The following is a 22,822-nucleotide window of genomic DNA, read 5'->3' as shown; positions in this document are numbered from 1 at the left end:
GTAACATAAGGCAAACAAATCCTTCACCCAGCATGTCTACAGTAGCGTAAGAACGAATCATGCTATAATCTGCATTTACTAATTCTGACTAGGCTCCATTGAGAGTTTGGATCCCTGGCTTACACTTAAATTTGAGTGTCTAAATTCAAGCTATATCGCAGTTTTAGATTCCTATGATGGTCAAGAAAACACCATCTCAGCACCGAGTTTCAGCCATGACTTTCATTCCAGTGCCTAGAACAATGTTGATAGCACCACAGTGGCTTGTACATCTTTATCCAACTTAAAATTAAACATGTTCTATTTGCTTTCAGACTGTTTGTCATTTTGGCAGCTGCTAAAGTGTCATCCTTCTTTGAAAAAATGCTGATATCTTCCTTTGAACAATTTCTCTGGGCTAGTATTGTTGTTTCCCTCTTTGTTCTGTGCACACTCTGCTGCTAACTCCAGAAAAGTGATCAAATACATTGAGCTCATACATCTTTTTACTGACTCACTGTTATTAACTTATCTTTTGCAACCACATGGATATAGGCAGCACCTTATGACGGGGTTTTTTGGAGTCTGTTTTAGAACTATGTGTCTCAAGTCTCTTTTGTCCTTTGGTTCCTCTGTTTTGTCCTATTCTGTCAAAATTGTGGTCTACCTTCCATAGGCTTTGGCCTGCAAACAGCAATTTCCCTGGCTTTGCAGCTTCCAGTTTTACTGTCAAATGTTAATAGTGGGTTTGTTCCAAATCCCAATCGCAAACTTGTCCTTTATAACATTCACAAGTATTGGCTCCTCAGCCTTTAATTACACTTCTCCTGTCCACTTCTGAAGAGCTTTTTACTCTGTTATGAGCTTTAACTGCTGTGTTTTTCCACTCAGTGTTTTCTTAGATTGTGCTATTCCTGCAATAGGAATGTACCTTGCTTTAGAATACAAGTATGGCAAAGCAAACAGAAGCCTTTTGACAAGCTACAGAAGATCTGGGCTGACCATGACAGTTAACTGGAATGCAACAGCTATTAGCCCTCCTGCAAGGTGCAGGCATGGATCCTAGCCAGGAAGCAGAGTAACCAATTAATGAAAACCACTCTAATCACTAGCTAAAGCTAGAAAAAAAGTGGGGATTTTTCCACTATAGAATTAATTTTACTTTTGGTACTGTTAAAATATATACCCTGGTAACATCATCAGGCAAGCATGGCTTTTTTGAAAATATCAACTACTCTTATTTATATTTAAACTAAAACCTGAAAATTAAAAATGGAGAGTTTTCTCATTTTTAGCAGCCAAAAATCCGTATTTTTAAAAAGTCAATTTCTCTTTGTGTTTTGAAATGAAAATAATACTGCAGGGAGCATAAAAGACACAGAATGTAATGCTAATAGTTAATAAAATCGTTAATAAAATAGCAGTGTATTTCATTACTATTTCTAATAAGATAATGACAGTGCTAAAAATATTTTCCCTGTTCCATAAAAAGTGGTAGCTATATTTTAATCAGTAAATGCACTTAAAATATGCACAGATTATGTTCTTAAGAGTTTCTTTATAATAATATGCTATTTTAACTCTAACTGAAGGTCTGTCAATTTGCATATTTAATTTAAGCATTAGTTACTTATAGACTACGATGCACAACTTATACTAGGCTTTCATGTTTCAAATTACAAAAAGGACTTTTAGGATGATCTGATGCTTTCAGAGCCTTTCTATGTATTTAAGTATCGTATCCAGCTCATCCGACCTTATTACCTTATTAGTACCTTAGGCGTATAGCCTTCAAGTACTTTTAACATTCGTAAAAACAAGTGACTACATGGAGAATTTCAATATCCATTAAAAAAATAGCTTATGTCTGGTTTGATATCTTTTCTGCTTGTTAATACCTACATGCAATGATCAGTGACCTCTCAGCCTTTTTGGATAACCCGTCTTGTGTACATCAGCCTGCCATGGGTGGCTGTGGCAGGCCCACTATATGCGACGGGGCTATAGGAGTTACCCAAGTGGCCCGTTTTTCAGGAGTGTTGTGCAAGTGTTCATTTTGTTTCTGTACGTCTGTAATCATGTATAATGCATATGAGAATGTATGACGCATATGAGAAATGGGAATAAAAAAGGTGAGAACTGTGGGGTTTTTGTATGTGTTTCACACTGATGAAAAAGATAAAGATACAGTTTGCTTTTGGGGGCCAGTCTTTACCGCTGACATTTGTTGTCGTGCCTTCTTTGTTAATGAGACACCTTCTTAAGGAATGTAGACTTGGTAATTTGTCGTGGTTTAGGCCCAGCCAACAACAAAGCACCACGCGGCTGCTCACTCACTCCTCCCCCCCGGCGGGATGGGGAGGAGAAAATACAACAAAAAGCTCGTGGGTCAAGACAAGGACGGGGAGGGATCACTCACCAATTATGGTCACAGGCAAAACAGACTCGACTTGGGGAAAAAGAAATCAATTTAATTTGTTACCAATCAAATCAGAGTAGGATGATGAGAAATAGAACCATATCTTAAAAACACACCTTCCCCCCACCCCTCCCTTCTTCCCGGGCTCAGCTTTGCTCCCCATTCCTCTACCTCCTCCCACCCAGCAGCGCAGAGGGGCGGGAATGGGGGTTGCAGTCAGTTCATCACACATTGTCTCTGCTTCCCCTGCTCCAGCATGGGGTCCCTCCCACAGGGGTCAGCCCTCCACGAGCTTCTCCAACGTGAGTCCTTTCCACGCGCTGCAGTCCTCCGTCTATCCTGATAAAATATTTAGATTTTAATAGGACTGCCCCAGAAAGTGGGATCAGTTTGCACTGGTCCAGTTGCAGGGAAATGGTCCGTTAGCTCCTAGACGTTACAACATATGGTATATAATAATGATAAGATTTGAATAATGGATAATGCAATGTTCAAGGAAGTTGTTACATGCAACTAGGTCACTTGTGCGCACCCTTAAATAGGCATAACATTACATAAGCAATGTTTACAGGTATCTTGAAAACAAAGATACCACTTGGGAAGTTAAAATATAATTGCTATCATTATTCAATGTGTTAGCTCTTGAGGAGAGTCATCTCTTCTTAAACACTATAAAAGTCTTCTAGCAAAGGATGTGAGTATATTAAAAGCTATGATTTTTTCACAAAGGTTTTAATCCAGCACAAGTAACTTTACCTTCTTAATTGTCCTTATAGCATCTGATGAACTTGAAAGTAGAGGTCAAATTATTGCATGAGGTTTTAAATCCTATCTATCTGTTGCATTATTTAAGCAGAACGGAAATGCTTCTTTTGGATTTAAGTAAAATATATCTATGAAAATACATTGTATAAATCAAGAAACAGCAACATCTCACTGAAATTCTGCAAAGCTTGCTTGCACTGTTGTGTTAAAAAAAGGTGGTTGTATAACTGGTAGAGTGAAAAGTCAAGTGGCTCAATTATCTTTTGAAAGAGAACTTAAAGATTTTCATTTTTCTTCATAAAGATTTTGCAAAGTCACCAATTCTGAGAACGTTGCAATTCGATTTGTACAAAGGAAGAGGTAAAAAGTGTAAAATAGTTTATATTTCCAGAAGCCTTACATAATCCTAAAGCCTTTGCCTATCATTATTTTAGCACCTTCAAAAGAGACATGGTCTGTAAAATCAGATTCACATTTCCATTTCTAATTGGAATTGACCCCTCCTGGTTCAGTTATATGTCAAGACTCAGATCTAGCAGAAAAAGTGATTATGAAAGAAATGGGAAATCTTTCACAGCTAATCATAAATTTTGTCACTAAAGCAAGTTCTTTATAACTGCATTAAGCAAATGTGTATAGCTTACAGTCTGTGTTCTTGTTTCCACAGTGCATACATTATAACAGACTTCATGGGCATCAGGAATGAAAATTTTATGAAGGTAGCTGCAGTTGGGACTTGGATGGGAGATTTTGTCACAGCATGGATGGTAAGAAATGTAATATTACATTTTAAAAGAAAAGAAAAGGAATATGTTTGTTGGTTTCAAGGGAAAGAGGAGAGGAGAAGAGAGAAAACTCAATTTCTTGAGGTATTCAAGTATTTCAACCCAGACAAGTAGAAAGTTAACAAAGGCAAAGTAGCATAATGGCAGGGTATTTACTTAGCTGGGAGTCCAGAAGAGTTTCAGTTGAAATGTGTCAGAGCAATATTTCATTTCTTCTGCTGTGAGTGGGAATTTTGCCATTGACTTCTGTGAGGACAGCACGGTGGCCCTTCTTTGCTGTGAAATAACATCATGACTTGCTATCTGGTGAAACAGTGAGTAACAGCTAGAGATAAACAAGTCTAATGAAAAGGATTAAAAAAGAAGAAAAAATAACTGAAAGATGTGACAAAGAGCGATGGAGATGAGAGAAAGCAAGCAAGCCAGTTACATCCCAGAATTTGAAGGTAGCCTGTTTGATGTGAAACTATCATCAGATTAAATTTGTCTCTAATTTAGGATTTAGAAGAATAAAGTTTTCACTTGGATTATAATTGTTATAAAGGTTCTCTCCCGAAATATGGGCAACCCAAAGATCAGCTGAGTGAAAGAGAACCAGAAAATGACAGCTAACCGGGAACAAAATGAAGCATGTGCACATTTTTATTGTTCAGGAAAAGCATTTCTTAAATACAAAGTGATAAAAAGTGAATTCCTTTTTTTTTTTTTTTTAGTAAGATTAGGTTTTTATGAGTAGCGTAGGTAAGAATTTTAACAATTATGTCTGTGACATTCATTTAAATTGGGGAAAGAAGTCCATGATTTTTCAGCTTGCAGAATTGGTTTTAATGAATCTAAATTTTTTTTTCCTAATGATTCATTGATACCGCTGTTTGTTTACTCAAAAGAATCAACATAATTTCAGAGGAAGTTATTACCACAGGGAGCATTGCCTGATGGTGAATGTTTATCACATATCACATAAACGTGAATGGAAAAGATCTCAGCACTGTATGTAGCTAGTGACTGCAATAATCTCTGACATAAGCAAAGAAACAAGCCAAGGTGGATAAATTTTAGGACTGTGGTATGTGTTAGGAGAAAACACTAGAGGAATAGTTTCAAGCAGGAATGACTGTAAGATGCTAAGACTATAGTCTATAAAACTGTAGGAATAGTCTTAGAAGGGTCATCTGAGTTTCTGTCAATTTGTCTTCTATCCTCCACATATTTGGAGCATACTGTACAACAGACAGAAGAAGAAAAAAGCATCAAGGATTTTTTCAGCATATTGTTCAGTATGTGTCAGTGGTTTGTCCGAGACAAATTATGCTCTGTGAAATGGTGGCCATGAAAAGCAAGTACAGAGCAAATCATCTGTACATACATTACAGTAAGGACATTGCAGAATTGGTGCATTGACTGATGCTGACAATTAATGTGGATCTCTTGTGAATCAGTAATAAAATTCATGGCTACTTCTGAATACCTTTAGTTTGACCCTTTTTTTTAATGGGCTTCCACAGCTTTATCCCACTATGGAAGGAAAGATAATGCATAAGCTAAGCTGAATTGAGAGGGGTCATGTTCATCATGCATATGTGACTTAGAGCTCAAGTGATAGATTACATACAAGTTGCACTACATCAGGTAACGTTCAATTTTTTCAGTCCCTCTTTTCTCATTTCCTTGAAAAAAACTGTTACATGCAGCACTATATAAAGCATGGAAATAGCTGGATTCAAGAGGCATGAGAATCCTGATCCTTTTCTGTGTATTCAAAGCCCTCTCAAGTCTTTTTATCAATAGAGGCACAATTGGATTGTGCTGTAGCAGATTCCAGTGGTGGATGGAGTTATGACTGAAGAATGGGAGAGAGACTGGGAGAGAGTGCAGAGGCAATTTGGAAAGGGGAGGCTGTTTGTAAACTAGGCTGGTTCTGTTAACTTTCAGGAAGAGCAGAGGGCATGGGATTGGAGGGTCAGTGTGTTTTAGGACATGCTTTGATCACACGAGGGGAATTAAGAGGTGTGGTGATTGGTGTTTAGATCTTCAGATCAAAAGAGAATAGTGAGATTGCTTCTGCAATGCAAATCTCTAGGCAAAGTGTATGAATCAGTCAATGGAAATTACAGTGTTTAAGGGCAGCTAAGCCTAGGAACATCAAAAAAAGCTACAATGTCAGGTAGAGAAGTATTAGTAACAGAGGAGAGTGGACATGTACATTGGTGCATGTGCATGTACATTGGTGCAAACCTCCCACACAGCCTAACTTTAGCAATCTTATTCTATATGAATAGAAATTGTCATGTTGTTTGTAATATTTGAATTTGCTTGACTTTCTGCATGTCAAGCCCAGCATGGAATTGATACCAAAGTGACATGAGTCTTTTGTGAGATGATTATATTCTATGAAGTTCTCCAATCCTGTTTGGAAACAGGAAAGAAAAAACAAACCTGTAAAGGAACCTTTGCACATCTTCCCATTCACAGCAGTGCTTATATTTTCTAATGTTTAAGAAGTTTCTGTAAAGAAGCCACACATTCTTAGACTACAAAGGAGAAGACGAAAAAGCAGGTGTAGCCTTCACTTCAGTGTATTCGAACCATACTGGAATTAAGATCTTATTCCCTATTTAATTGGAAACTTTGTAAATAAACAGGAATAAAGCAGAACAGATGGGATTCCGTTTTAAAAAATGAGTAATCAATAAACAATAATATTGCCTTAGTACAGCGAGGAGAGGCTTATTAAATCAGGAAGGTGATTGAAATGGGAAAATATGTTTTGGATTGCTGTTTGGTTTGGATTTAAAAGGCAGAAGTGAGCCTTCCCCCTCAGCACTTCCTAGCTCAGACTAGTTTGGTCACAGGGTCTGACTCAATTCCTAATAAAATCAGCAATATTCTTTCCATTGTGTGTAATGAGAATGGGGCCATGCTGTGGGTGCACAGGAGCTTCTCCTTTGTACCTCTGGACACGAACTTCTGCTACTAATAATCATCTTTGCTGAAATCTGTAGTAAGTGTTAGATGTTCTAAATAAGTCTGTGCGGAGGCGAATGGGTTCAATACACTAACCGTGTCTCTGCACTTTTTCCTCTTTGAAGCCAGGGAAGTATATTCTGCACCTGCTTTGACATGCTCTCCTGCTCTCATAAAATGTGCATTCTGTTCTCATGGAGAGTGCTTTTGAGGCAAACACCACAGGATTTGGCACAGTAGGATAGCTTTGGAAAAAAGGTTGGATTCCACCCAGACAAGCCTATAAACTAGCAATTATGGCCACCTTCTGGGAGAGTGAGCCAGCTGAGGAAGGAGCTGATTCCAGGGCAGAATCTCTGATGATTAGAGTCGGGTGGCCTCTTGACCCTCTCTGTAAAAATGAGCAACCTGCTGCAGCTGTGTTTTTGGGAGGGACGCAGTCCTGAGCATGTGTGGTAAGGCATGCTCAGAGTATACCTACAGGAGTGGATGGCACTGAACATTGACACAGAGGGCAGAGTACTACCAGAGCCTCCTCTCTTCTTTACAGCCTCCTGGTGAGGTGGAACAGCCTGCTTTCCTCCTTCTTTCCAGGTACTGTTGGCTTTTAGACTGTTAAAACTGTTGTTCTCCACTTTGGGTGATGGCTTTTTGGGCTCTCCAAAGATTACATATTGGCCCTGCACTATGAATGATACTCATATCACATTGAGAGACTTGCTTACAAACTGCCATTGGCGTTTACATTAAAGACATATGCCTGCCTACAAGCCCTACATACATGTGAAAGAGTCTACACGGTAGAAGTTTGTTACCTCTTCCTTAGATCTAGCTTGCTAGGATTGTCAGAAGCTGAAGCAATCAACTTCAGCCAGAGGCTGGCGCTAATCTCTATGAATGTATCGGGGGGCTGACCCTCTTGACAAGGGATCCTATTCCCATTTACCTTCCTTCTGAAAGGTAATTTAATTGAGATTCTCTTTTCCCTCATTAATTTCTAGAGGGAACTGAGAACGTTTGAGATCGCTGAGCAGCAGAGACTCTGCTGGCTCACATCATCAGAAACAATGATAAACTGAAGGAATGGTTGTTTATTATTCATCAAACTAGTATTTACCAAATCTGTACCAGCATGTTCTTTTTAACAAGGAGAAGCCAAGACTTCTCTCAGCACCGAGCTTTAGTACAGTACTTGGCATGATGTCTTAGAGTGTAAGCTGAATCATTGTCACAATTCCTGGCTGTTCTTTCTGACACCTTTACTTGACTTCAGTTTGACTCTTCCCTTGCTTGGGACCATGAAGACTCCCAGGACCATTTCTGTCTTTCATCATCTTAGCAGAGGAATTAGTAGGAAGTTAGGAAGTAATACTTCCAGTGTAGTCTGGATGGCAGGGTGGCAGGTCACCACTTGTTCCACTGACCCATTATCCAGGACTGACGTAGACACATCCTATCCACTTGGATGGATGGATGGATATGGAGGTAGAGACCTTCTACCTAAGACTTCTTGTCAGGACATAGTATTGGAATTTCAAAAGGTTATTACTGAGTGATGAATCCACACCTACCTTTCCTCATTAGTGGAACTGGATAATGTCCCCCATATACACAAGTTGCCTGGGCTTCTGTGAAGTTTCTCAGGCAAAAGAGTCGCATCGTTAGATGATCAAGCCTACACATCATGACATATAAATTGTGGTGGAATGCTGCTCCCTTTGATAAAGCTTATCTGTTCTTCTGCGAGAAGGATTTTCTGTTCTCTGAGATTTTCAGTACTAGCTGAAGGAGCTCCAGGAAATGTACTTAGCTGGCCAAATGGACCAGGTTTTCAGTCTTATAATTCCAGAGGACAGATCTCACACCATTATGTGTTCTGGCTTTGCTAGTTGTGAAAGAAATAGATTTTGTTCTGTTCTTTTCCTTCACATTTCTCTATTAGGCATTTTTTATTTTCATCCTCTGGTGAAGGAGGCTTCTGTATTTTCCCATTTTATGAGACTAACATGTCTTACATGGCTGGTCACAGTGCAGCTAGTAGAGGGGCCTGTGGCTGATTCATAAAGAACACTAGAGGGATGAAGCCTGTCCACATGGTCCTTGATGCTATTAACATCAATAGCTGACAGGTTTAAGTGAGTGGTTACTGCAATGCAAGCACAGAGTAAATCTGTAGACTCCTAAACCAGAACTTCTTTCTGTCATGTGCACCATGTTAGAACTCAGGCTACATCTGTGAGAACATGACAGTTGTACCCGGTCAGGCCAAAAATCCATCCAACCTAGTATCCTGCCTCTAACTGTGACTATGAGCAGAAGCCTACCAGGAGAGTAAGAACAAGCCAATCATATGTGGTAGCGTCCTCTAATACTCTCTCCAACTGCATGCAGTTTTGTATATATAATAACTCTTGATGGATGTCTCTTCCCTGTTCTTGCCCAATCTCACCTTTAGCCCAAGTACTTTTTTTAGCATCCACAGAATTATTTGGCAACAAGTTCCAGAGGTCACTGTATAAGGAATCACCTCCTTTTGTTTGTTTTAACTTGTTTCCTAGTAACCTAATTTGACACCTTTAGTTCTTTACTGAAGAGACAACAAACACTTCATCCCTGTATGCTTTCTCCTTAATGTTTATGATTTTGTAGACATATATCATAGTTACTCTAATTGATCCCTTCTTCAGGCTGATGATCTCTAGCCTTGTAAGTTGTTTCTCATACACAAGCTGTTCCATGTATTTGATTATCTTTATTGCCATTCTTTGCAATTGCTTCAGTTTTGCTGTGTCCTTCTTCATAGGGAGATCACAACTGCCCACAGTATTCAAGGTGTGAATGAACTATGGGTTTTACAGTGATATAATGATGTTCCCTTATTTTCTATTCCTTTCCTAATAGTTCCTAACATTTGTGGCGAGGGGGTGTTGACAATATGGGGCACTAAGAGCATGTTTTTGTTTTCACGGTACTATATTATCATAACCTCAAGATCTTGCTCCTGAGTTGTAATGGTCAGCTGAGAGCCAATTGTTTCATAAATGATCCTAGAATTGTTTTCCCCCCTGTGCATCACTTTGCATTCATCTACAAAGAATTTCATCTGCCATTTTATTGCCTAGGGACTTACTTCCATAAGGACCTTTCTCAATTCTTCACAGTCAGCAAGCCATCATCCTTATTACTGTGCATAACTTAATATCATTATAAAGCCTTCTCACCTCGCTGCTCACCCATTTTACTACGTTGCTTAGGAATATGATAAACGACTGCATCCTCTGCACAAATCCCTGTGGAACTCCGCTAATGACCTCCCTCCATTGCAAGAGCTGTCTGGCTAACCTACTTACCTTCTGTTCCCTGTCTTTTAACCAGTTATTTATCAACATAAAGACCTTCCCTAAAGCTCTGACTGTTGAGTTTCCATAGAAGCCTTTGATAAGGGATTTTTCAAAAGCCTTTTAGAAAATTCAGGTTAGGCTATTTCAACCACATCTCCTTTATCCATGTGCTTTGTTGACCTCATTCAGTAATCCTGTTCTGAAATATCCCCATTCCTGATATTTACAGAGCCAGCCACTTAGCACTCCTTTCACAGCCTCAGTGTTTCCTGCTGCCATTAAAGAGGTATTCAGACAATGTTGGGTGGCCCTGAAAGTGCTGTTTGTATGAAAGACAAAAAGTCCCAGCTCAGGAGCTATGATTGTGTGGAACAGTATGGAGCCATCTTCATGCGGCTTATCAGTAAAAGACAGTGAGCTTATTTCCTAGCAGTTAAACTTTGTATGTTCATTTTACCTCATTTTCATTAATTTTCTCTGTCCTTTTTCTTCAACACCCCTTTGACTTATGGCCTGGGTGCCATTTTGCAGGTGAACAAAAATTAAGGTGGGAATAGTTTGTTTTGTATGTTCTTGCACATAGCAGAAGGGTCAACAGCGTCTGAACATGGCTGTTAATGTTATCCTGAAGACAGAAACGTCTCTGCTTGTGGTAAGACCTATATTCTGAATACGTGCATGGATTACATGTTTCAGAGAACATCAACCATAGATACATAACCTCTCTTTCCTGAAAACTTACATAGTCTATGGATCTCTTAGGCTGAACAGCGACGGTCTTAACAAGTTCTTGTTATTTTCTTGGTTAGGTGGAATTTTTGAATCATAATTTTGGACACAGGAGCCTGTGTCTGCTAAAGTCATTCTTTGAATCTGGGCCCCTCTTGACCTTCTTGCTGAGAAACACCTTTTTTTTTCCTACCCTGCTGTACAGGCAGTGGACAAAATCTAATTGCTGTAGTTTGGGATAGAAGTGTTCAACTGCCCCACATGTATACTTGCTTAGCTCTTCATTTTGACCTTGTAAATGCTGGTGTGGTCTTTCTCTATAAATTTGAAGCATAATGGTCTAATATACTTTACAGTGTAGGGTGAAGTAATGTAGCACATGCATTACACTTTAATAAACCCATCACTTGATGTTATCTTGTGGTAGATACCTGGTACCTGTAGATTATGCTCTGTCTGCTTTCTTCCTTATTCATTTTTGTAATAAGAATAGATGTTTACTTATTGCCATTAAAACACTTTTGATGGCTTGCAAGCTATTGGCAAGAGTTTTAACAGTATTTGGAGATACTTACTTTTGACTGTTGCCATTGTGATCCTGAAAAAAGGCATTTATTTGTAGAATAGGAGAACAAGCTATTGAATGATTTTGAAGTGCTTCCCTTGTGCCCATTAAGAAAGAAGATTATTGTCCTCATTTGCTCTGAGACATAACTATCTATGTTGACATCCTAGAGGAATGAAGGGTTCATTGCCACTGTGCAAAAACTAGGTTGATTTACCTCTTTATTTTTATTTCATCACATAGTGTGTATGTGTTGTTAGGGCATGTTCAAACAAAGTGAGCAACCTTGATGCTGCAAATACTATCATGTTGCTGAAAACAGCAGGCACACTGAACTATTGCAGTGCAAACAGAAAATAAAATACTAATGTGACTAAAAAATGAAATCTTCTTTAGTACAGGGAAGGACACCAGTATAAAAAATACACTGAAAGAAAATGTAACATCATCATTAAAAATAATAAAGTTTCTGGGATTTTGAGTGTAACTTTTTAACTAAAAGAATAGCCACAAACATTCACTCCTAAATTTATGTGAGTCTTAAAAAGTAATTCTTCTGTCCAGGAAATTCTATTCAGCAAAGCATAGTATATTGGTTTATTTGCAAGCAGTGAAGAATCCACCATTTTGATGCACATTCCAAGGTAGTTTGGAGAGTCAGGAGTCTTGACTGACTGACACCTTTTCTAACTCATGCCTCTGTCAAGGATTGGGTGTGACAATTCAGGTTATGATCAGTGTCAATCTTCTTGATTGTTTCTATTCCACTGACATATCAAATGACAAAATAAGACTGTAATTGAATTTGCAGTGGCATCTGAAATACTGTATAGCTAACAACTCTGCTGTACTTCAGTAGTGGAAATGAAATTAAACTGTGAAGCATGAAGTGGAAGGAGCAAAGTGGATGACACGTTACTAAATTCACTTGCCAGGATTGCACAGGAATGTGACTAATAACATCATTGGTGGCAACATGTTTCTTTCCATTCAGAGAAGCAGGCACAATGCCAGTTGCCCTTTTCATTCATCTGTGTTTCTTGTTTTGTTTTTCTTTCCTCTTCTTAAGGGCCAGTCCAGTTGCAGAGCCATTCTGTAGCTAGTGGTTCTATCTCCAGGTGATAACCCACATGTAAATTCATCGACACAATGGCTATTCAGACATCCAGTCGTACGAGATCTGCTAATTTTGTATTTTCAGTTTTGTAGGGCACGGATGTGCTCACATCCTGCTCTGCTTCATGGCTGGTACTTAGTTATATAAAGTGGAGTGTGCCTGGTGTCATCTGAGTTCATCCAATCATCCCATCAAGTCAGATTGCACTATTATTTATTCATTGATTGATGGTGTAGCCATCTGTTCATATGCTTTAGATTATAATTATCTGCCTTTTCAGGCTTGATCTTTTTTTGTATTCCCCTGTTACCTTGTCATTTGAATTCTGACCAGGCATTGCCAGAGGTGTTACTTCATCCCTGTCTGTTTCTCAGCCAGTGAGTTCCTTCAGCTCATCATCACAGCAGGTATCTTTGTTGATAACCATTTTCTAGGCTTTAAAACATGTGTTTGGTATATCTAGCAGTAAAAGCCTCAGGATTTTCTTCTGAAGAAGGCTACAGCAAGCTCTACCTCAGAGCTCAAGAGTAAGAATTGGAAGCCCCAAAGTTGGGCCCCAAAATTTATCCTAGAGTTTCTCCAAAGCAGCTGCTGACAGCTTTCCATGACAAGCACAAATAGTTCTAGGAGTTCTTTCAAGTAGGTGGGACATTTCCCCCACTAATTTTTTTTTTTTAAGGATTGTGAACTCATACACACATTTTTGTGACCTTGTACACACACTTCTGTACTATCTGGATCCCTATCTCAAAAAGTAATGTCACATCTTCTGCTTCTGGACCAGGCAGTGTGGTTGATGATGAATGGTCTTACCACAAGAACAGAGCTGTTTCATGCTAGCTAGAGAGATTCTGTTCATTGTCAGAAAAGCGGCCCAGGTTCTCAGCTCTGTTCTCAGTCAAGTTCTTCACCCCATTTTCAGATCTCAGTCCTGATGATGTGGGGTTTTCTGCTGGAGCCAAAAGTCTGCAGATGGTCAGTAAATGTTCACCTGGTAGCAGTCTCGACCCAATAATCTTTAGTGGGTGAGCAATGAGTTTCTTCTACCCTACTGTACTTAGTGTTCTGGTGGAACTAATTAAAATCCTCTCCATTAGAAGGATCTAGCTCTCAGGGTGACTTGAACTGGGTGCTGAAGTCTCCTGTGGGCCCAGTGTTTCAGCCTTGTGACTTGTTCACTGCTGCAACTTTTGATGGAAGTATCTTTCTTGGATACTTCTTCAGCAAAGTATATGAGATACCAGTATACATGGATGTTTCTCTTCTCCAGTAGGGGTATTCTTCCTGGATATGATACCTCTAGACAACAATCTTAAATTCTTTGCACTTCCAGTTTCCAACTTCTACCACAGTCAAAGAAATTAACATACTTGTTATTCCCCCCTTCATCTCATATCTTCGGGCTGAGACATCAAGATGGATGTCTCTTTTTTTTTTTTTAAGTTGACAACACCAGAAATCCCCACAATGTTTTTGAAGAGTTGACAAATCCAAAAAGTTAGACCCTGCTTGCTGAGACTGACCGTGGTAACTGACCATGGTGACAGCAAGCTGCCTCTTACCAGATTGCTGTGGAGCTTCTTTCCATCATTGAAGCACATTTCAATTACAGCTCAAGCTACATTCCAGCTGGAAGTTGCCTCTGCTCCTAGCATTGGCCGAATGACCATGAAGAGCTATTGTTACTCTTTCATAAAGCTGTATGCCATATACAGGTGCCCATAATTGATGTGATAGTTAATTGGGTAGTCTCACTGTTTCTGTATGTGCTACTCTACTGCCCAGCCTCAACCACAGTCCAAGTAAACAAACAAGGTTTTGAGGGTAAAAAGAGATTTTCTGGTAATTGGAAGTCTTTCAGATGCGTGGGCCTTGTGTTCATTCATTTTCCACACTTATTCCTACCTCTCCTAGAACTGTTTCATCTTGTGTTTGCAGATGATGTAGATGTTATTTAAACAATACCTATTTTTGGTGTCCTGCAGGCAAAGAGAAGTAAATGGAGCTGTACCGAACAGCAGTGTGCCTCTTCAGAAGTATCTGCTCTTTTGGACTACCATGCTCATGTAGCAATAGTTTAAGTTCACATATGAAATGAATGTTTTGAATAGTCATGTGGCTGGTTATTAACCTATTTTTACTCTTTAGAAGCTGCAGATGTTTATATAAAGACAACACTTAGTCCAACAAGATTTACTTGTTCTAAAGAGGACTTAATAGAAGGCCAGAAATGTTAGTAAGTAGAGAGGACTGTAGTTATCCTCCAGAAAGGGAAATAATTTTCCATGAGTGTCCTGGTTGTTGGAAAAGAGGAAGAGATGATACATTTTTAGCGTTAGTTTTCTAATTAGCCTAAGTTAAAGACAACATATACATGTTATCTGTATGCACACTATTCTCCCATAGTTGTGGGTGTAGGGTCATGGAAAAAATCCAGCTAAGTATACTGTTCAAATTAATTCAGGAATTCAGTATTGGAGAATACCACTCATTCATCCTATCTGTTGTCCTGCATCCTGCACTGGTCAGTGTGAGATGCTCACAATGAAAGTTAATGCGGTGCCCTCGTAGACTCTGGGAGGGTGAAAAAGCCAGGAAGTAAAAGAGCATGGAGGGGTACATTTTCCATGAAGCCTTCAACAACTAGAGCCCCAGCTACTGTCAATGGGGCAAGCAGAGCTTGTTTGCTCCAGCTGCCTAGCTGAGCTTTTCGTGATCAAAGCAAGGAAAAAGTTTCCTCCTGGGAAGGGACAGAGGCAAAAAGTAAACTGGGTAGGAGCAAGGTGTATCTGTTCTTCACTGGGGTGAAGTAAGTAAGTGGAGCACAGGCAGAATGGAGGAGGCTCAGGAGGTGCAAGAAAGTGAAACAGATGTTTACTGGTTAGATGCTACAGGTTGTGTATTGAATGCCCTGACACACACTACATTCCTCCTGAGAATTTGGAACTCTGTCTGATTGGAAAAGTGAAGTGAAGTCTCTTTTCTTTTTTGATGACATTTATTGTGTGATTTTCTGATATTATAAAATTGAAACCAGTGCTATTTCTTGTGAGGACGTCTTGGATAACTCTTAGTGCATGATAAGATTCTGTGTTTGTTAATGCATTGTAGTTCATTTCACTATTAAAACACAGAAAGCCTATTTCTTACTTAATTGTCATAGTGCTCCCTTATGCCCTCCAAAAACCCTTAAAAACTGAATAATGCAAAAAGTAGATTAATCGGTGTCCTGGTTTCGGCTAGGACAGAGTTAATTTTCTTCCTAGTAGCTGGTATAGTGCTGTGTTTTGGATTTAGTAGGAAAAGAATGTTGATAACACACTGATGTTTTCAGTTGTTGCTAAGTAGTGTTTATACTAAGTCAAGGATTTCTCAGCTTCTCGTGCCCAGCCAGCAAGAAGGCTGGAGGGGCACAAGAAGCTGGGAGGGGACACCATCAAGACAGCTGACCCAAACTGGCCAAAGGGATATTCCATACCATATGACATCATGCCCAGTATATAAACTGGGGAGAGTTAACTGGGGGGCGGATCGTGGCTCGGGAGCTAACTGGGCATCGGTCAGCGGGTGGTGAGCAATTGCATTGTGCATTGTGCATCACTGGTGTTTTTTTTTTTTCTTTTGTTGTTGTTTGGTTGGTTTTTTTTTCCTTCCTCCCCTCCTTTTTGTTATATTCCTTTTCATTACTATTATTATTATTATTGTATTTCATTATTACTATTGTTAGTATTATATTTTACTTTAGTTATTAAACTGTTCTTATCTCAACCCACGAGTTTTACTTTTCCCCCCCCCCCCTCTTTCCTCCTCCTCACCCCACTGGGAGGGGGAAGGGGGAAGCGGCTGCGTGGTGCTCAGTTGCTGGCTGGGGTTAAACCACGACAATCAGGCAAATGAGAATTCTGCAAAAGTGGTCAAAAAATCCATGGCACCTTGCCCAGGGAGCCTGTGTCTGCACAGCATGCCTCACTGATTTCGCTAGCCAGTGACGGTTCTGTGATGGCGTTTTCCGTGTTACATGTATGCCTGTGTGTAGGGCGTGAGGAACTGGCCTATTCCAGACAGAGGGGGCATGCGAGCTAGCAAGTCAAGAACTATCCACCTGCACAATGGTATAGCGGTGTGCTTAGAAGTTAAGGTGACTCTTCTGACTGTGATGAACACGAAACTGAGGCCTAATTCTTGCTTCCTTTTTATTGCAGACTTATCTGTGCCTTTTATTCTGACAATAAGGTTTCTTTTAGTTCCAGAACAGTGATGATATCTGTTCTGAAATCTCCAGTGTTCTGAGATGCTTTAAAAATGCATGAAGTATCATGTCAAATATTAATGGGAGCTATTCTGTTCTCCAAATGTTGTAGATGAAAGATATGGCTCCATCTTTTTCAAAAGACAAGGTGTAAGGGAGAAGATATGTTTTCCTGCAACCCAAATCTTGTCCAATTGATTTGTTTTGTAGCTTCAATTAGCCATACAGTTATAAATCAGTGAGACTCAGTGTCCTATATTTTTTTTCCTCTTTATCATACTCTCCTTTGCTCTTTTTCATGTAGAGCTGTATTTGCTTATTGATGGCATTTATGCAGCAGATCTTGATATATCCTGGCTACATGTATTTAGAAACTCAAGTCAGAGTACCATATAAATTAAAGTAGCTATGCAGCAATTCTGCATTCTGACAAGATGTACTCCTTAGAAATGGTGTGAATGAGTGGGTGTCAAAAGTGCTACAGAAGTGGGACTCTAGAAATAACATGTTCTTACTGAAGATCTTTGAGTACAGATGGCAAATGTGTAAACTGTTGGAGTCTCTAAGATGGACACTTCCTCTCTGGAACAGTCTGGTTCTGTATGAGATTGCAAGCACAAACCTTTTTCACTGACTGGCAGAAGAAAAGAATTTTCTTGCTGGAACTGAAACTGAAGCCATTACCTCAATAAATCTGCCAAGATGTGCAAATGTGCTCTATAACGGAATGGGAAGAGGTTGTTTGATAAGTATTATGAAAGGAATATTGAACTGACCAAGTTCAGATGAGGATCTTTAGTGGATTAAATATATGGTGAAATAAGACCACCTGTATCCACAGGGAGAGACTAGCAGCAGATGGCAGTGGTATACAGCAAAGCATTTCTTTAATTCTGAATTCCTTCAGGGTCTGTAGGATGAACTATTAGAAACTCTGTAAAGGGAAAAGAGGAAAGAAGGACGTTTTATTATGAAAAAGCATATCACAGCACTCTTGCCTAACAAAATGATGTATAAAATCTGTACTTCTTTACAAGGGAGAGCATGGTTGAAACTGGCAAACTAAGAAAGAAGAGACTATTGCCAGTCTTAAACTGCGTTATTTTGAGGGATGGATGTCCAGTTGAGAAACTCTATTACGAGGTTGGAAGAAGCTGCAGATGCATCTGGTGTCTGTTTCCCTTCTGTATAGACTTATGTCTTCTCTTTTTACGCTTTTCATTTCACATTCCCTACAGTGTAATCATCATAACTGAAATCAATGATAGTTTCCTATTGTCTGGATTTCATCTCTGATCTGTTTGTTTTGTAGAGAAAATGTATTTAGACTGTGGCCAGGATGAAATGGTTTAAATGCCCAGGTTACCAGAATACCATTCATTTTGTGTTGAATTATGCCTAAAAATAAAAGAAGGTTATTCTCACAACAGCTACAGTACCTTAAAAATGGTATCCCGTGTTGCCATAGGTCAACTCAACCCACACATTCTGAAGATCAATACAATATATCAGAAGAGCAATTAAGCTAGTGCTTGTGTAAATACAGAATTACTTTTCCTGTGTGGTACTGCATAATATATGAATTTGTTGTAATATGGTGTGAGAAGTCTTCTCTTAATCCACACAGCTAAGAACCGTGCATCAAATTGAGTGGGGATTCCTGACTTGTAAGTGAAATCACTAACTCCACCCTGTATGTACGGAAGATGACAGTAAAGCTGAGCCTAAAATGGAGAAATCTTAGGAAATGTCAAACTTAGACTTACGATACTCCAGCCAGAAGGTCAGTTTTTCAATATCCATACTTGTGATTGTGCTCAAGAAACACTGAAAATTCAACATGTTCAAACACAGTTTCTACAGAAAAAAATCAGATAGGTCGGCTTCCAAAAGCTCTTTGTTGCCAAAACCCAAGTCTAACTAGTGCAATTCTGCTGACTGCAGCAGACTTAAAATACACAATTGCTTCTTATAAACTGAGATATTAAACTAAAAAGTTTAAATGGATTTGAATTAAAATTAATTATAAAACTTCATTTAATAAAAGGCACTCAGTAAGATGAGTCTAATCTTGTCTTGGTCTCTTTTTATTGTTATTTTACATTACTTGAAATGGGGACTTGAAGTACTTTTTTAAACAGATAGAAAGATTGTCGAGTTTCACTTAAACTTTTGTAAGTACCTTTAAAACCTCCATTAAAAAGCTATTTTTGTAATTTCTTACAGTACTACGCTTCTCCAAATCACAAAAGAAATCACTGCCTCCTACACTGGCAGTAATAAAAAAGGTTTTGCATTTTGCAGACATTAGGGATTGATCTTTATAGCAACTCGTGGAGATAGGTATGCTAATATGCCCTTGTTTTACAATAGAGAACTGAAGCAAAGGAAAAGGGAAGAGATTAAGCTTTTTGAGGCCAAATTAATCAGGCATTACCCACAGCTTCCAATAAAGTTACACTGACCTTTATATTAGTGTAAATGATGACAAAAAGATTTATTTTGGGCAGCAGGTTCTCAGTCCTTATATCTTGCAGTTGAAAATGCTTTGGTGCTTGTCTGGGTCATGTAGGGAATTGGTGATGGAGCTGAGACAAGATCCTGCTCTCAGCTTTGTATTCATCCTATCACTGTTTTCCTCAAATCTTTAAGTGAAGTTGTTTTCTCTGTCTCCATTGATGGCAGCGTTCCAATGTGTCTGAAAGGTATCTGTCTCTGCAAAGATACTGAATAATTTCTTTTATGGAAAATTGAAATGGCATGTATGTGCACTGGGTATACATAAAGGTAAGGAGTTGCTCTGGGTTTTTATTCTAGCTGGTGATTAAAGCATATTGTAAGGTTTCTCCTCACCTGTTTGTAGATAAAGGGATGCTTCCAAGTGGTGGATGCCCTGGACTGTGCTTCCCCTTCTCTGGCTTCAGCTGTGTATGAACCGCCGAATACGTGGGGTTTTCTATGAAGATTTGTTCTGTGCCCATTTCTGGAGACCTCTGGCCTGTCTTTTCTTCTGCTTTGCGTTCCTTTTCTGCTTGTGTAACTCTACCAAAGTGATGGAGTTTATACTAATGTCTGATTGTGGAGAATCAGGGCACATATTCCAGTTCTCTTAACTTGAAATTAGGTGGATCTTTGCTTAAATTTTTGGTTCATCATATGATGCCACAAAAATTAGTTTTACTGCCCAATACCCCAATTTGATAGTAAAGAAACAACCTAAGTAGAGTTATTAGACAACATAATCTACTTCATAACGGACAGAACGCTGTCAGAAGGATTATCAGAATGAGGACAAATCATGTAGGTATGACTACATCAGTGTACCACTGGCAAAGGTCCAGCACTAGTGCAAGGTACAGCTCAAGTTACGTCACTTAAGTGTTGTATTAGGCAGGCCCTAATACAGCAATATTACAACAACGTCCTAATATTGCAATGTCTGCAATATTTCAGATTGCAGACACATTTTGTGCACACTTCTTTTTATCTCTCGTAGACCTCCAGAATATCCACAGGAGACAAGGAACAGGCTTTATACCTGTATGGCTTTACACCGCCTAGCAATAAAGTCCCAAGTTATCCATTTGCCACATGGTCTTCACTATAGGAGAAGTGGGAAGTGGGAATATTTGTGTTTTGCTTGGGTTAATACTTGACCCAGAGAATGAAGGTAGGATTTGTGTGATCAAATGGTGGTTTGGTCATAGAAGTGGTATGATTTACATTCAGATGGCTACAGATTTTGACCTTTTAATATGAGCTGATTTTCTGGGCTGTCTTAATAATCAATGGCGAGAAGAAGGCCTGGTAAGTCACTGGAGTATAGTTGACATCTGAAATGATGCAAATGGATCACATTGTAAAACCACTTATTTCTCTCCACCGGTAATAAAGGAATTGTAGGGTGACTCAGATTTAGATGTTTACATTCAAGGTATTAAAGTTATGTGTCTGGATACAGGGGATACAGAAATGCCAGAAGTTATCCCACAGACTAGCAGAGTTAAAGTATGGCAATGTTCACTGTCAAACATCCCTTGGGAACTAAGGAAGGTAAAGGAATACTTCTGGAGTGGCAAGGCTTTCCTGGTGAAACATTAAAAGAACTTCATGTGAAGTCTGAGGCTCATGGAGCAGTGAATAAATTAAACCATAACGCGAATAAAACAAAGAATTCACATACAACAGCAGTGTGAAATCAAGGATTGTATGGACAGTAATGAGAACAAGCATGACTCTGTATCCTCCAGAACTTCAAATTTTACCTTGAAGTTAGCAAAACTGTTAAGAAGAAATGTTATTTAAGTTATCTAAATTCCAAGACTCATTTCAAAGAAGGTCTCTGGGTGTTTATAGATAAAAACATGTGTGCATGTGTGTGTGTGCACAGATTCAGCACTGCGCCTGAGAGACAGCCTTTTTTTGTGTTCTTTCATTACTAATACAAAACAACCTTAATCTTTATGAGGCAACTGAATATTACTAATACCAAAGTGTACTAATCTATATGAGGCAAACAAATACACCTTATTTATTACTAAGCTGACCTGTGACCACAGAAAGCTTCTGCTCATTGATTTCTCCTGAATCTCCTATCCTGTGGTGATTTCCAGGCATCTTCTTATTGGCATGACCAAAGCCAGACTGGGCCTATACCATCTACAATGTTTAGTCATGCTTTGCTAACCTACTATTTATATTGATTTAACCTATTTCCAAGGTTATCTTATGCTATTTAGTAGACTGAGGGCTATTAAATGAGTTGAGGTAGCATGAAAGGCCTGAGTCAGCCACATGATGTTCCAAGCCAGATATTTGGGAATGACTTCAGAACAGATGCCAACACTGGTTTGTTATTCCTCTGTGAGGGCATACCTCTGGCTTCTTGTCAGGTCAACTGTACATCTTCTTTCACCTTTGGAAAGGCATAGAGATTTGGGAGCTGAAGATCTGGTATGGTGAGAGCTGCATGCCACTCCAACGTTGCAGGTTAAGTGCTGCTGCTCTATTAGGTTATTGAAGGTTTGTTTGGTACTCAGTAGAATGAAGCCTTGTATTGCTAGAATGAAACCCGAATTACTAACAAGTATTACAAAATTCCAGTTATTTGACAAGAAAGGATAACAAGGAGGGTGCTGAGAAGTTAGCTGTAATGTGGGGTTTGTATTAAAAGCTCTGAAATCTAGCCATTGAATGATGCTGTCATAATCTGTTACCTCAGAAATTAGCTTTTTCTTCTTAGGTTGTTTTTTTTTAATTCATCCCTTGTCATTCATTTCAAACAGTAGCTGCAAAAAACATTGTCTTTTTCTACTCTTATTTCTGTGTGTCAGTATTCTGGGATATTCCTAGTGGTTACCGAATTTCTTTTATTTCAAGTTCTGCCTGTCTCCCTTCCTGCTATCCTCCTTTCTGTGTACCACACAGCGATATCTTAAACTCTTCAGATTTCTTTCTCCCTTTGTCATTTGTTCATTCCAAATATCTTACCCAGTATTTTTAGACTGAACAGCCTCTCAGTACAAATTGAACTCCAATTCTTTCACATGGAATTAAAAATCTGCCTATTTAATTTATGATGACTTCATCTATTGTACTTCTATCTTCTGTGTTTCATTTTCTCTGACACCGCTATGCTGTAAAAAGGGCACTGACTGTGTCTTTCACTGGCTAGTTGGTTTTTTTTTTTTTGCAAGCTGTACAATGCTAAGGGTATGCTGTAATAATAATTATAAACATTAGTGCTGGTTGAATTTTTTAGCATTGGCATGATTGCTTTGCTCTCCTCTTGTGTCATGGGCAATGGAGTAAGTCCTGCACGCCCGTGCATGTTGTTGTCTCTGTTGCAATGATGTATTTTGTTTTGATGTTCAGAGGGGACAGTGTACAAGCTTACAGCTCTCACTGGC

General features: G+C 39.1%; 1 protein-coding gene across 1 annotated transcript in view; it reads left to right on the top strand.

Moving 5' to 3' along the window:
- The window catches only part of TMEM117 (transmembrane protein 117), a 227,358-nt gene that overhangs the window by 96,002 nt on the left and 108,534 nt on the right, over positions 1-22,822 (top strand). The window contains exon 3 of the mRNA XM_050903838.1: positions 3,831-3,930. Coding sequence (XP_050759795.1) covers positions 3,831-3,930 — 100 coding nt within the window. The remainder of the gene's footprint in view (positions 1-3,830; positions 3,931-22,822) is intronic.

This window comes from Gymnogyps californianus, chromosome 1 (assembly GCF_018139145.2).
Source record: "Gymnogyps californianus isolate 813 chromosome 1, ASM1813914v2, whole genome shotgun sequence".
NCBI lineage: Eukaryota > Metazoa > Chordata > Aves > Accipitriformes > Cathartidae > Gymnogyps > Gymnogyps californianus.
Note: the sequence above shows the minus strand (reverse complement) of the source record. Positions and strands in the feature narration are given on the sequence as shown.